Source organism: Mesoplodon mirus (genome assembly GCF_964341445.2).
Source record: "Mesoplodon mirus genome assembly, chromosome: 7".
Lineage (NCBI taxonomy): Eukaryota > Metazoa > Chordata > Mammalia > Artiodactyla > Ziphiidae > Mesoplodon > Mesoplodon mirus.
Window position 1 is genome coordinate 111,820,634 of NC_138983.1, and position 16,097 is coordinate 111,836,730.

Consider the following 16,097-nt stretch of genomic DNA (forward strand, 5'->3'; position numbering starts at 1 on the left):
CCTAGGTGCTAAGGAGGCTGAGTGTAAATGGAAGCAATCATTTTATTTAACAGAAATGGGCCCAGGATGAAAAAACTTTAAGACAGAACAAATTGATGTGTAGGTTTAAATGCAAACCTGGAATTAAGTCTAGTGCTTATTTAAGAAGAAAGATGAATATGGTTTTGGGTAGTCATAGATGTCACTGAAGACAAGATGTTCCTTGAAGACTATGTGTGATTTAGCTAAGTGTAGGGGGAAAAAAAATTGTGGTTAATTCTAGCAGCACAAGTAGAGACATAGTGGCGGGAATGTGCCTGCCTAGTACAAAGAATTAAGATGTCCTTGAATGTCCTGGAAGGGTCAGGCAGAGCGATGTGGGGCAATAGAGTTAGATGGCTAGGAAGGGGCAAGGTTATGGAATACCCTCAAAATCGTACGAAGTGCTTGGAATTTTTGTCCTAGGACACAGAGTCAAAGGAGGTCCTTAACAAGGGAGTTAATAATTAATTAACTAATTAATCTAGCAGAAGTTATTCAGAATAGAACCAAACAGAATAGAGTAGGAAGCCATAGCCTAGTTGTAGTATGTTGAAAATTTGTGTAATGTGTTGAAAATAAATTGGCAACTATAGCACTTTACATAAAACATGTAAGTAGTTAAATAATCTTTGATGAATGAGTTAATGACTAAGTGAATGAAGTGATAGACCATGATGACTTACTACTTATCAAAAGAAGATGTAGATTTTGGAACTGAGATATATATGAATATTCAAGTAATTCCATTATTACTACAGTTTTCTGTAAAAATCACAAATGTATAAAATATAAAATTTATGTCAGATGAATTACATATGTTTCAAAACGTAAGGAAGACTTGTGAATTCTTGAATCCTGCTTTCTGTTCCAAACAATAGATGATAGCTATTAACCTATGTAAAGTATAATTACAGTTATTATTTTGGAATCAAATCTTAATTAGGACTTTTTGAAGCATATATAGGGTAGATCATATCATAAAAGTTTTAAAAAAAATTAAATTGTTTTGCTTTTCTTTTGGGAAGTTTGGATGAATTGTTTGGATATAAATTTATGTTTATTTTAAATTCAACTGTATCACAAATGTATTGTTTTTTTAATCTTTTTTTTAAAATATGCTAACCCAAAGCAAGATTTTATTCCAATTTTACATTTAAAAATTATTATTAGGTATAGAAACTTGTATAATTTACAATTTTAAGGAAGCACAATGTTTTCATGGCAATTCTCTTGCCATTTTTGTCATCTTTACATTTCACATTATAATAATGAATTTTAGTATTAGACATATATTTATTAATATAATTTTTATTTTTATTTTTTATTTATTTATTTATTTTTTTTTGCTGTACGCGGGCCTCTCACTGCTGTGGCCTCTCCCGTTGCGGAGCACAGGCTCCGGACACACAGGCTCCGCGGCCATGGCTCGCGGGCCCAGCCGCTCCGCGGCATGTGGGATCTTCCGGGATCGGGGCACGAACCCGTGTCCCCTGCATCGGCAGGCGGACTCTCAACCACTGCGCCACCAGGGAAGCCCTAATATAATTTTTAGATTTCACTCTCTTTTAGAGCTATCAACATTTCTCTTGTCATTCATTCATTCATTTAGTCATTCATTTTACAAGTGCTTGCTGAGTACAGAAAAAAGCCAGGAATATTCCTAGGTGCTGGTTACGTACAAAATTTGTACCTGCTCTCGAGGAGCTTGGTTTAGAAGAGACAGACCACATTAATAACTATACAGTCATACGATGAATACTGCAGAAGGGAATTTACAAAATACCATCAGTGATTAATCTGCTTGGGATTGTGGTAGTGAAGAGTTGGAGAAGGTATTCTCCCAGAACATGATATTTAAATAATATTTTGACAGATGAGTAAGAATTTGTCAGGTTACAAGAGAATAACAGGCAGAAAGAATATGATGACTAAAGAGACAAGAGATAAAAATTCGAATAAGTCACTAAAGTGTACAGCACTGGCAGGTGAATTTGAATGGTGAATTTTGGATATTATAGGCTATAGGACACACTAAAAATTGTATTGTAAAGGAATTGATATTATAATATAACTCTATGGAAGTGTGAATTGAAGAAGTGAGAACCTGAAGGCCTGAAGATGGCTCGTTGTTTAGGCATCACGACTATAGCTAACACTTATTTTGTATTTACTGTGTGTTGGGCACTGCATTTTATACAATCCTATAAGGGTAGGTATGGTTATTATCCTTGCTTAGAGAGTTTAAGTCAAAGAATCCAAGGTCACACAGCAAATAAGTGGCCAAATTTGGATTTCAACCCAGTTGGCCCAGTTCTATATCCAAGTTCTTACCTATTTCACTAAGCTAGGAGTAGAGAAGATGAAAATTTACAGGAAATATAATCAGAACATTAAGAAATATATCAGAATGTCATGGAAAGATTTTAGTAAGATAAGTACTTATTAATAATATATTTATAAAATGGAAATTTGTGTGTATGTTTAAGTAGATTTTTATTCTTGTTGTTTTTATAAACAAGGAATTGAATACTCTTCAACCTAAAGATACCTTTCGTCTTTGGCTCACTGCAGAAGTTCATCCCAACTTTACTCCAATTTTATTACAGTCAAGTTTGAAGATAACATATGAGGTAAGAAGATTTAAAACTTGAAACATGGGCTTCCCCTGTGGCACAGTGGTTAAGAATCCTCCTGCCAATGCAGGGGACGTGGGTTCGAGCCCTGGTCTGGGAAGATCCCACATGCCGCGGAGCAACTAGGCCTGTGCACCACAACTACTGAGCCTGTGCTCTAGAGCCCACGAGCCACAACCAGAGTTTGCGTGCCACAACTACTGAAGCCCACGTGCCTAGAGCCCGTGCTCCACAACAAGAGAAGCTACTGCAATGAGAAACCTACACACCGCAACAAAGAGTAGTCTCCACTCGCTGCAACTAGAGAAAGCCCACGCGCAGCAACAAAGACCCAACACAGCCATAAATAAATAAACAAACAAATAAATAAATAAATAAATAAAATTTATGAAAAAATAAAAATTTGAATCACTATTTGTGTAAGTGCAGTAATTTAGCATGCCTTCTAAAGCTCTGTAGACAACTGTCTACAAAGCACTCAAAAACTTTTGTATATTTAGATGAAGTATATACATAAATAATATATTTGTAAAAATACATTTACATTTTTCTTTTAAATATTATTTAATACCATTAATTTTTGTTTTTTATTGTAGTAAAAGACATAATATAAAATTTAATATCTTAACCACTTATAAGTATACAGTACAGTAGTGTTAACCATATGTACCTTGTCGTGCAACAGATCTCTAAAATTTTTTCATCTCACAAAACTGAGACTGTATCCACTGAAGAGCAACTCCCTATTTCTCTTTCCCTCCACCCTTTGCAACCACCATTGTACTTTCTGTTTCTGTGAGTTGACTACCTTAGATCCCTCAACTAAGTGGAATCATGAAGTATTTGTCTTTTGGTGACTGGCTTATTTTACTTGGCATGATGTCCTCAAGGTTCATCCATGTTGTAGCATATGGCAGCATTTCCTTCTTTCTTAAGGCTGAATAATATCCCATTGTATGTGTGTACTACATTTTCTTCATCCATTCATCAGCCCATGGACATTTAGATTTTCTGCCTCTCGGCTATTATGAATAATGTTGCAATGAACGTGGGTGGGTAAATATCTCTTCAAGATCATATTTTCATTTTTTTTGGATATATACCCAGAGTGGGATTGCTGGATCATATGGTAATTCTATTTTTAATTTTTTGAGGAACCTCCATACTGTTCCATTGTGGTATACCATTTAACATTCCCACCAATAGCACACAATTTCTCTGATCCTTACCAACACTCATTATTGTCTCCTTTATTTTTTTTTAATAGTGGCTGTCCTAACAGTGTGAGGTGATCTCACTGTGGTTTTCATTTGTATTTCTCTATATTTAGTGATGTTGAACATCTTTGTATGTGCTTGTTGGCTATTTGTATGTCTTCTCTGGAGAAATGTCTATTCAAGTCTTTTGACGATTTTTAATTGGATTTTTTTGTTGTTGAGTTGTACAAATTTATTATGTATTCTTCATATTGACCCCTTATCAGATATACAGCTTACAAATACTTTCTCTCATTCCATTAGGGGTTCCTTTTAACTGTGTTGATTGTTTCCTTTGCTGCGTAGATGTTTTTAGTTTGATGTAGTCCCATTTTTCTGTTTTTGCTTTTGTTGCCTGTGCTTTTAGTGGCATATCTAAAAAAATCATTGCCAAATCCAATGTCATGAACCTTTTCCCCTGTTTTCTTCTTGGAATTTTATAGTTTCAGGTCTTAGGTTTAGGTCTTTAATCCATTTTGAGTTAATTTTTGTATTAGGTGTAAAGTAAGGGTCCAGCTTCACTCTTGCACATGGATATCCAGTTTTCATATCATTTGTTTTTTGACATAGCTAAGTTAGATTTTCAGTCTTTGTTTTCTTCTTTCCTTCATTTGTTCCCTTCATCCATACATCTATCCATCAGTCCATCCTTCTAACGTGTAATGCTTGGCAGATCCTCCCCAAACCTGATGCATCCAAAACTTTATGTGTTTGTAATGATATTGTGGAACTGGTCCAAGTCATAACTGAAATAATAATAAACTGAATTTAATCTTTTAGAAAACTGGTTTAAAACGTTCTGCTTGCATTTTCTCTCAACTTGGAGAATATAATCTCTTATATAATCTCTTGTCTGATGAAAAATATCTTATTGGTGTTTATAACTACCTGTTGTTTTAGATCAGTACTTCCGTTTTCCATCTGAAGGCATTAAGTCTCATGTAAGGAAGAAAAAGGCTAAGGATTAATCCAAGGAATGCAAAAATGATTTAATATTTGGAAACATATTAATTGAATGAATGTCAATTATAATGTCTAGTAAGAGAGAACTTCTCCAGCCACTCTCTCAGTATACTCTTCTACTAAACTATATTGCAGAACTGGACTGTACAAGCCCTGAAGGCAAGGGCTATGTTTTTTCTTTTTTTCTTTTTTTTCTTTTTTACTTACTATATAATATGTGGCATGTAGGAAGAATACAGTAATATTTCAATAAATGAAGAGTTAATATATCAGGGGAGCTGTTCCTTGAAAATTTTAACTTAATGTGCAGCCTCTTCCAGTATCCTTTTTTAGGAAGTAATTTGATTATATTTTTATAGAAATTTTCAGTTTGATTTAAGTTATTGGTGAATTTTTTTTCTATTTCTTAAATCAATGTAAATGATTTTAACTATTCCAGGAAATAGTGCAGTTCATTATGTTCAAAATTATTACTGTATATATGTACACATATGTACACACACGTTTTATTGTATTTAAAAATTATGAAATCTTCATTTTATTGTTTCTTCTCTTTTTGATGAGTTGCTGGAGTTGTTTTTAAAAATTTATTACATTGAATATGTAGATTGCTTTGGATAGTATAGTCATTTTCACAGTATTGATTTCTCCAATCCAAGAATATGGTATATCTCTCCATCTGTTTGTATCATCTTTGATTTCTTTCATCAGTATCTTATAGTTTTCTGAGTACAGGTTTTTCCCTCCTTAGGTAGGTTTATTTCTAGGTATTTTATTCTTCTGGATGTGATGGTAAATGGGATGTTTCCTTAATTTCTCTTTCTGATCGTTCATTGTTAGTGTATAGGAATGCAAGAGATTTCTGTGTATTAATTTTGTATCATGCAACTTTACCAAATTCATTGATGAGCTCTAGTAGTTTCTGGTAGCAACTTTAGTGTTTTCTGTATATACTGTAGTATCATGTCATCTGCAAACTGTGACAGTTTTACTTCTTTTTCAATTTGGAATCATTTTATTCCTTTTTCTTCTCTGATTGCCATGGCTAGGACTTCCAAAACTATGTTGAATAATAGTGGTGAGAGTGGACATCCTTGTCCTGTTCCTGATCTTAGAGGAAATGTTTTCAGTTTTTCACCATTGAGAATGATGTTTGCTGTGGGTTTGTCATATATGGCTTTTATTATGTTGAGGTAGGTTCCCTCTATGCCCACTTTCTGGAGAGTTTTTATGATAAATTGGTGTTGAATTCTGTCAAAAGCTTTTTCTGCATCTCTTGAGATAACTATATGTTTTTTATTCTTCAGTTTGTTGATGTGGTGTATCATATTGATTGATGCATGAATATTGAAAATCCTTGCATCCTGGGACGAATCCCACTTGATCATGGTGTAATATCCTTTTAATGTATTGTTGGATTTGGTTTGTTAGTATTTTGTTGATGAGTTTTGCGTCTGTGCATCAGTGATACTGCACTGTAATTTTTAGAGAAAGGCAAATATTGTATGTTATCACTTATATGTGGAATCTAAAGAGAGGGTACAGGGCTTCCCTGGTGGCACAGTGGTTGGGAGTCTGCCTGCTGATGCAGGGGATGCGGGTTCGTGCCCTGGTCCGGGAAGATCCCACATGCTGCAGAGCGGCTTGGCCTGTGAGCCATGGCCGCTGAGCCTGCGCGTCCGTAGCCTGTGCTCCGCAACGGGAGAGGCCACAACAGTGAGAGGCCCGCGTACCACAAAAAATAAATAAATAAATAAATAAATAAATAAATAAATAAATAAATAAAGGGTACAAATGTACTTATCTACAAAACAGAAATAGAGTTATAAAATAGATAACAAATGAAGACCTACTTTATAGCACAGGGAACTCTTCTTTTCCCATATATATGGGAAAAGAATCTAAAAAAGAGTGTATATATGTATATGTATAACTGATCCACTTTGCTGTACAGCAGAAACTAACACAACATTGTAAGTCAACTATACTCCAATAAAAATTTAAAAAATAAAATTAAAAAATAGAAAAAATATATCACAAATAACCAATGTCATACTTTCTGATTTACTTTTTCTTTTTAATTCTTTTCTATTCACTGAATTTCCTGCTCTTTTCATTATTTTTTCATCCTTATGTTTCCCTTAGATTTGTACTGGATTTCATTCTTCCTGATTTCTTATGCTGAATGCTTAATTGATTTAATTAACTTGAATTAATATTGAAATTATTTTAAGTCTGAATTTTCAGTTGAATATATATTTTACCTTATATCATAATTTGACATACTAGTGTTTCTGTTTTGTCATTTTCTAATAATCTTTATTTGTATATCATTTTCCCTGTAATTGTACATGATTTATTCATTTTGCATAACCTTTAGTATAGGGTCTTTAAAAAAACACAAAAACCCTAAGTGGTTGTTCAGTTTCCTTAGTGCTCAGAAAATTTTGTCTATTCTATGAAAATTTTTGGTGACTGTTTCATAAACAAAGCATTTTCATTTTGAAAGTGTACATTTGGAAATGCACTTAGTAAAAAAATACTTATGCATTTTTTTTCTTTTAATAAAACAAAAGTTTTTATTTAAGAGAAAACAGAATGAAAAGGTTTGCAAAGGGCATTATTATTTTTTGTGGCAGGCATTCTTAAAGTACTGATCTGAATTTTTCATTAATGTTAGAAACCAGTTTGAAGGAAAATATTACCTTTAAAACAAGGTAATTTTTGAAATGGATTTATTTTAGTCTTTTTCCAAGAACTCAATTTTTTTCTTTCATTTTGATAATTTTAAAATATAATATAAACAGATTTTGGACATGTGGATAAGTGTTTTCTGACTGGTACTAGTCCAATGTACAATTTCGGTTCCTGCGTTTGAATTTGTGTTATAGGCCTAGCAATGTCAGGTAATACCCACCTTAAGTAATGTGGACTGATGTTCAAGGAAGATTAGTTGACATTACATGTAAATAGTAATTTGAAGTCCTTATGGAAATTCAGGTAGTACTGGAGAGAAAGAACTGGCGTATTGAAGTCAAAAACACCTGCCTGATAATAATCAGTATCATAATTCATACTGTAAATGATGGTTTTGTTGCAGTAAAACACCTCAATGATCATGTAAAACTTATTTGGTTATTTTGAATATTGTTGATTGTGTAGTTTTTGTGTGTGTGTGTGTGTGGTACACGGGCCTCTCACTGTTGCGGCCTCTCCCATTGTGGAGCACAGGCTCCGGACACAGAGGCTCAACAGCCATGGCTCATGGGCCGAGCCGCTCTGTGGCATGTGGGATCCTCCTGGGCCGGGGCACGAACCCGTGTCCCCTGCATTGGCAGGTGGACCCTTAACCACTGCGCCACCAGGGAAGCCCCCTGTGTAGGTTTTTTTTTAATTAAAAAAATATTTTGGATTTTTAATTGAGATGAGCTATTAGGTATAAGGAGTTTAAAACTAGTTTTATATTTGTACTTTTTAAAAACATCTTTATTGAAGTATAATTGCTTTACAATGGTGTGTTAGTTTCTGCTTTATAGCAAAGTGAATCAGCTATACATACACATATATCCCCATATCTCCTCCCTCTTGAGTCTCCCTCCCACCGTCCCTATCCTACCCCTCTAGGTGGTCACAAAGCACTGAACTGATCTCCCTGTGCTATGAGGCTGCTTCCCACTAGCTATCTGTTTTACATTTGTTAGTATATATAAGTCCATGCCACTTTCTCACTTTGTCCCAGCTTACCCTTCCCCCTCCCCGTGTCCTCAAGTCCATTTTCTATGTCTGTGTCTTAATTCTTGCCCTGCCCCTAGGTTCTTCAGAACCATTTTTGTTTGTTTTTTGATTCCATATATATGTGTTAGCATATGGTATTTGTTTTTCTTTTTCTGACTTACTTCACTCTATATGAAAGACTCTAGGTCCATCCACCTCACTACAAATAACTCAATTTTGTTTCTTTTTATGGCTGAGTAATATTCCATTGTATATATGTGCCACATCTTCTTTAGTACATTTTGAAGTAATATAATAATAAAATAGTTTAAGTCAAACTTGGTAATGGTGAAAAGTTTTTGCCTTAAAATATGTCCTCAATATGTTAAATACTGATTTATTTTATTTATAAGGTTTTAAACAATATGTTTGTTTTTTCTCTAGTCACCTCCAGGTTTGAAGAAAAATTTAATGCGTACTTATGAATCTTGGACTTCTGAGCAAATTAGCAAAACAGATAATATACATCGAGCTCATGCTCTCTTCAGTTTTGCTTGGTTTCATGCTGCATGCCAAGAAAGAAGAAATTACATTCCACAGGTAAGTAAGAACATGTCTTGGATATAGTCTAAGGTGTACATTTTTTCATATTAGAATATTTTTACAGTTTAGTATAAATAGCTAGGGTTACTTCTTAATTTGATTCATGATTTATAAATTTATATCTCTGATTCCATCTTCTCTGTTACTCTTCTGGACTGTATATAGTTATCTAGTTCACGTGTTTTTGAATTAAAGTGTTTAGAACAATGTGTGAGCCATCATAATTCATCATTGTTAGGTATCATTTTTATGGTTAATATCTCACCAGTTCAAAAATGTTCAAAAACTGAGTTCCCATACCTGTTTTTCCTTTAGTATATTCTGCTCAATAATAGACATTGATATCTGTTTACTTCCTTAAGTTAGAAGCATAGGAGTAGTTCTTGATATGGTTTTCTTCCCTACTCAACTCGTGTTTAATCCTGTTGATTCTACTTCTAAAATGTAATTCAAATCTATATATTTCTCCTCACTATTCTTTTCAAGCCTCATCACCTCTCACCTGAATTACTTTTCCAACTCTTCTTCCTGCTTTTTCCATTTAACAGCCAGAATTATTTTTCTTATATGTAATTTTAATTTTTTTCACTCCTCTGCTTAACACCCATCAAATGGAATTCCACTGTACTTGGGAAAAAATATGCACATTTCTTACCATGATCCAGAAGGAAATATTTGCCTATCTTTTCAACCTCTTCCCAGGCCCCTTTTTTCTATCTGTTCTCTATACCTCAGTCACATGGGACTTCTTTATGGTCTTTTAATCCATCAAGCTTTCTCACCATAGGCTCTAGTTTTTATTTTTAAACCACCAATAGAGCACAGTTTTTCATGGCCATGGCAGTCCTAGCTGGTACCATGCTCTGATCTTCTTGCCAAATGCCTATCTTAGCAAAAATTTCAGCATTCTTCCATCTTTAAATGGATGGGAAACCATCCTCTTTTTTTAAACTTTGTCTACTTCTGTTGGGATAATCGTTCCTCAAACTGCCCTCGCCATCTGCCCACCTTTTAGCTTTTCTCTATATTTCAGTTGCATGTCAAAATAAGAACATAGGTTCTGGAGTTTCAGTTCTGACTCTAGAATTTCCTTGCTGTATGGCCTTAGGTAAATTACTTTATCCCCTTGAATGTAAAATGCGAAGAATGATCATATTTACCTTTGTTGTGAGGATTAAATGAAATATTGTATGTTTAGAAGTGCTTAACACAGTGCCTGGTATAGCCTATCAATAAATATTTGTCAAACCAATGAAATAGTAAATAATAATAGCAATGTTTGTTTCATATATTTTACACACTATACTTATTAAAGGGTACGCTTATTATTTTCATTTTACAAAGGTAGGACAGTGAACCTCGATGGTAATTAACTTGCTGTAGGAATCACACCTAAAAAGCTGTAGAGCTTGGAAATGGGCAGGCTCACCATCTTCTAAAGCCTTTGCCCCTAATTTCTCTGACATTCATCCTTAGGTAATGTATCAGTTAATCCTGATGCATACATGAAGAATAATCATAGTGATGCATTTTTATGAGAAAACAAAACTTACATTTTAAAAACAAAATTAGTTTTTTGTTTTTTTTTGTTTGTTTGTTTGTTTTGTGGTACGCGGGCCTCTCACTGTTGTGGCCTCTCCCATTGCGGAGCACAGGCTCCAGATGTGCAGGCTCAACGGCCATGGCTCATGGGCCCAGCCACTCTGCGGCATGTGGGATCTTCCCGGACCAGGGCACGAACCCGTGTCCCCTGCATCGGCAGGCGGACTCTCAACCACTGCGCCACCAGGGAAGCCCAGTTTTCATTTTTTATTGTGACACATGCACATAGCATAAATTAAAAAGCTATGAAAAGGCTTGCAAATTAAGATTTAGTCTCCTCCCTACTTATCCCCTGCCACTCAGTTTGTATTCCCAGGGCACCCACTGTTCACCATTTCTTGGATGTCCTTCAGAGACATTATATAAATACACAAATATATTTTATGCATTTATATGCACACATATGTTCTTTTTAACTCAAATGGCAGCACATTATACATACAGTTCTGTACTTTGCTTTATTAACCAATACATTTTAGAGATTATTAAATATTAGTACCCATTTAATACCTAATTTTAAAATATGATTTGTATTCATGATATCCGTATAAATATATTTAGGCAGTTTGTATTGTTAGATGGGCATAAATATTTTCTTCAATCTTTGCTATTACAAAAAATATTGCAATGGATATCCCTATGATTGCCTCATTTAACACTTACTCATGGTGGCCAATTCCTAAATGTAGAATATTTGCTTCAAAAGATACGTGTATTTTTAAAAGTTCATGAATATTACCAAAATTCTCTACATAGATGATATAGCAGTTCATTTTCACACAAACAAAAATATTTGAAAATGTCATTTAAAAAAACATTCTTCTCTCATAAAAATCATAAATTTAGAGGTAAAAGCAGACAAAATATTGAATGCCATTACTTGCTGGATGTCATGTCATAGGGATATGAACTCCACAAACTCTATTTTACCTCTTTTCCTTATTTGGTTTTGCTTTTTTTTTTTTTAACAGCCAACTTTTAGAAGTAAAGATCCACTATTAATTCAACTTAGTTTTCATTCCCTGTGTTAGTAAAAGATTATTCCTTTGCTATTTTTCATTGTGGTGCTATGTTAACTTCCCTGTTTTACACATGTATATTGTACCTCTAATACTGCACTTGATGTAATGTCAGTTTTGTTTTATATTTGTTATTCTTTGATATTGTGTTATTCTTACTAGTTTGTGAGTACCTTTAAAACAGGCTTAATCTCATTCATAACAGCACTTTACACAGTGCCTGGATTTCCATGTCAGCTAAATAGGATTTGATTGGCTACTGAGAATCTCTCCACAATTTACAACATAATTTCTGTCGGGAACTGTGATATGAGTAACAAAAATTACCATTCAAATTTTTGTACCATATTTTAAAAAAATCATTAATCCTCCAGCAGTATATCAGTAACTGTGCTTTACAGAGTATAGTTCTTATTTCAGAATTAGTATTTTAGTTGGAAGTTGCTATATTAAGTAATAATGATAGCAATAGTCTTGAGAGTTTTATGAATATTGATTTATTTTTAAGGTATTTTTAAAATGTTGAAATGAGCATTTTTCTTCACAAATAAGATCTAATAGAGTTATATAAGAAATTTTATTAATAAGACTTTGTTTTGAGTTGGTAGAAAGTTTATTTAAAATGTTATGAGAACTTTGTTAACTGCCGATGGGTACGTAGCCCTTACACATTTTTTTTTTCTTAACATCTTTATTGGAGTATAATTGCTTTACAATGTTGTGTTAGTTTCTGCTGTATAACAAAGTGAATCAGCTGTATGTATACATATATCCCCATATCCCCTACCTCTTGAGGCTCCCTCCCGACCTCCCTATGCCACCCCTCTAGGTGGTCGCAGTGCACTGAGCTGATCTCCCCGTGCTCTGCAGTTTCTTCCCACTAGCTATTTTACATTTGGTAGTGTATATATGTCTATGCTACTCTCTCACCTCGTCCCAGATTCCCCTCTGTGCTCCCCCGTATCCTCAAGTCCATTCTCTACGTCTGTGTCTTTTTTACTGTCCTACCCCTAGGTTCTTAGAACATTTTTTTTTTGATTCCATATATAAGTGTTTGACATAGGTATTTGTTTTTCTCTTTCTGACTTACTTCACTCTGTATGACAGACTCTAGGTCCATCCACCTCACTACAAATAGCTCAATTTCATTTCTTTCTATGGCTGAGTAATATTTCATTGTATATATGTGCCACATCTTTTTTTTTCTTCTTTTTTTTAACGTCTTTATTAGAGTATAATTGCTTTACAATGGTGTGTCAGTTTCTGCTTTATAACAAAGTGAATCAGTTATATATACACATATATCCCCATATCTCTTCCCTCTTGCATCTCCCTCCCTCCCACCCTCCCTATCCCACCCCTCTAGGTGGTCACAAAGCACCGAGCTGATCTCCCTGTGCTATGCGGCTGCTTCCCACTACCTATCTATTTTATGTTTGGTAGTGTATATATGTCCATGCCACTCTCACTTTGTCCCAGCTTACCCTTCCCCATCCCCATATCCTCAAGTCCATTCTCTAGTAGGTCTGCATCTTTATTCCCATCTTGCCCCTAGGTTCTTCTTACCATTTTCTTTCTTTCTTTCTTTCTTTCTTTCTTTCTTTCTTTCTTTCTTTCTTTCTTTCTTTCTTTCTTTCTTTCTTTCTTTTTCTTTCTTTCTTTCTTTCTTTTAGATTCCATATATATGTGTTAGCATACGGTATTTGTTTTTCTCCTTCTGGCTTACTTCACTCTGTATGACAGTCTCTAGGTCCATCCACCTCACTACAAATAACTCCGTTTTGTTCCTTTTTATGGCTGAGTAATATTCCATTGTGTATATGTGCCACGTCTTCTTTATCCATTCACCTGTTGATGGACACTTAGGTTGCTTCCATGTCCTGACTATTGTAAATAGTGCTGCAATGAACATTTTGCTATGTGACACTTTTTGAATTATGGTTTTCTCGGGGTATATGCCCAGTAGTGGGATTGCTAGCTCATATGATAGTTCTATTTTTAGTATTTTAAGGAACCTCCATACTGTTCTCCATAGTAGCTGTATCAATTTACATTCTCTCCAACAGTGCAGGAGAGTTCCCTTTCCTCCACACATGCTCCAGCATCTATGGTGTGTAGGTTTTTTAATGATGGCCATTCTCACCAGTGTGAGGTGATACCTCATTGTACTTTTGACTTCCATTACTCCAATGATTAGTGATGTTGAGAATCCTTTCATGTGTCTGTTGGCAATCTGTATATCTTCTTTGGAGAAATGTCTCTTTAAGTCTTCCGCTCATTATTGGACTGGATTGGGTTTTTTTTTTTAATATATATTGAGCTGCATGAGCTGCTTATGTATTTTGGGGATTAATCCTTTGTCAGTTGCTTCATTTGCAAATATTTTCTCCCATTCTGAGGGTTGCCTTTTCATCTTGTATATGGCTTCCCTTGCTATGCAAAAGCTTTGAAGTTTCATTAGGTCCCATTTCTTTATTTTTCTTTTTATTTCCATTTCTCTAGGAGGTGGGTCAAAAAGGATCTTGCTGTGATTTATGTCATAGAGTGTTCTGCCTATGTTTTCCTCTTAGAGTTTTATAGTGTCTGGCCTTACATTTAGGTCTTTAATCCGTTTTGAAATTTTTTGTGTGTATGGTGTTAGGGTGTGTTCTAATTTCATTCTTTTACATGTAACTGTCCAGCACCACTTATTGAAGAGGCTGTCTTTTCTCCATTGTATATTCTTACCTGCTTTGTCAAAAATAAGGTGACCATATGTGTGTGGGTTTGTCTCTGGCCTTTCTCTCTTGGTCCATTCATCTATATTTCTCTTTTTGTACCAATACCATACCATCTTGATTTCTGTAGCTTTGTAGTATAGTCTGATGTCAGGGAGCCTGATTCCTTCATCTCCATTTTTCTTTCTCAAGATTGCTTTGGCTATTCATGGTCTTTTGTATTTTCATACAAATTGTAAAATCCTTTATTCTAGTTCTGTGAAAAATGCCATTGGTAGTTTGGTAGGGATTATATTGAATCTGTAGATTGCTTTGGGTAGTATAGTCATTTTCACACTATTGTTTCTTCCAATCCAAGAACATAGTATATCTCTGCATCTCTTTGTATTGTCTTTGATTTCTTTCATCAGTGTCCTATAGTTTTCTGCATACAGGTCTTTTGTTTCCTTAGGTAGGTTTATTCCTAGGTATTTTATTCTTTTTGTTGCAATGGTAAATAGGAGTGTTTACTTAAATTCTCTTTCAGATTTTTCATCATTAGTTTATTGGAATGCAAGAGATTACTGTGCATTAATTTTGTATCCTGCTACTTTACCAGATTCTTTGATTAGCTCTACTAGTTTTCTCGTAACATCTTTAGGATCTTCTATGTATCTTTAGGATTTTCATGTCATCTGAAAACAGTGACAGTTTTCATTCCTGTTTTCCGATTTGGATTTCTTGTATTTATTTATCTTCTCTGATTGCTGTTGCTAAAACTTCCAAAACTGTGTTGTATAATAGTGGTGAGAGTGGGCACCCTTGTCTTTTTCCTGATCTTAGAGGAAATGCTTTCAGTTTTTCATTATTGTAAATGATGTTGGCTGTGGGTTTGTCATATATGGCCTTTATTATGTTGAGGTGGGTTCCCTCTGTGCCCACTTACTAGAGAGTTTTTTTTATCATAAATCAGTGTTGAATTTTGTTGAAAGCTTTTTCTACATCTATTGAGATTATCATATTGTTTTTATCTTTCAGTTTGTTAATATGGTTTATCACATTGATTGATTTGTGTATACTGAAGAATCCTTGCATACCTGGAATAAACCTCACTTGATCATGGTGTATGAGCCTTTTAATGCACTGCTGGGTTCTGTTCACTAGTATTTTGTTGAGGATTTTTGCAACTATGTTCATCAGTGATATTGGCCTGTAGTTTTCTTTTTTTTGTGACATCTTTGTCTGGGTTTGGTAACAGGGTGATAGTGGCCTCATAGAATGAATTTGGGAGTGTTCCTCTCTTTGCTATATTTTGGAAGAGTTTGAGAAGGACAGGTGTTAGCTCTTCTCTGAATTTTTGATGGAATTCACCTGTGAAGCCACCTGGTCTTGGGCTTTTTTTTGTGGACGATTTTTAATCACAGTTTCAATTTCAGTTATTTTGATTGTTCTGTTCGTATATTCTATTTCTTCCTGGTTCAGGCTTGGAAGGTTTTACTTTTCTAAGAATTGTCCATTTCTTCCAGCTTGTCCATTATTTTGGCATATAGTGGCTTATAGTAGTCCCTTTCGAACCTTTGTATTTCTGCA

The 16,097-nt window shown here is 34.5% G+C and overlaps 1 protein-coding gene across 1 annotated transcript in view; it reads left to right on the forward strand.

Moving 5' to 3' along the window:
• DYNC2H1 (dynein cytoplasmic 2 heavy chain 1) overlaps nt 1-16,097 on the forward strand; it is a 400,170-nt gene that overhangs the window by 222,698 nt on the left and 161,375 nt on the right. Inside the window, exons 78-79 of the mRNA XM_082626481.1 lie at nt 2,541-2,651; nt 9,032-9,187. Of these exons, the coding sequence (XP_082482607.1) occupies nt 2,541-2,651; nt 9,032-9,187 (267 nt within the window). The remainder of the gene's footprint in view (nt 1-2,540; nt 2,652-9,031; nt 9,188-16,097) is intronic.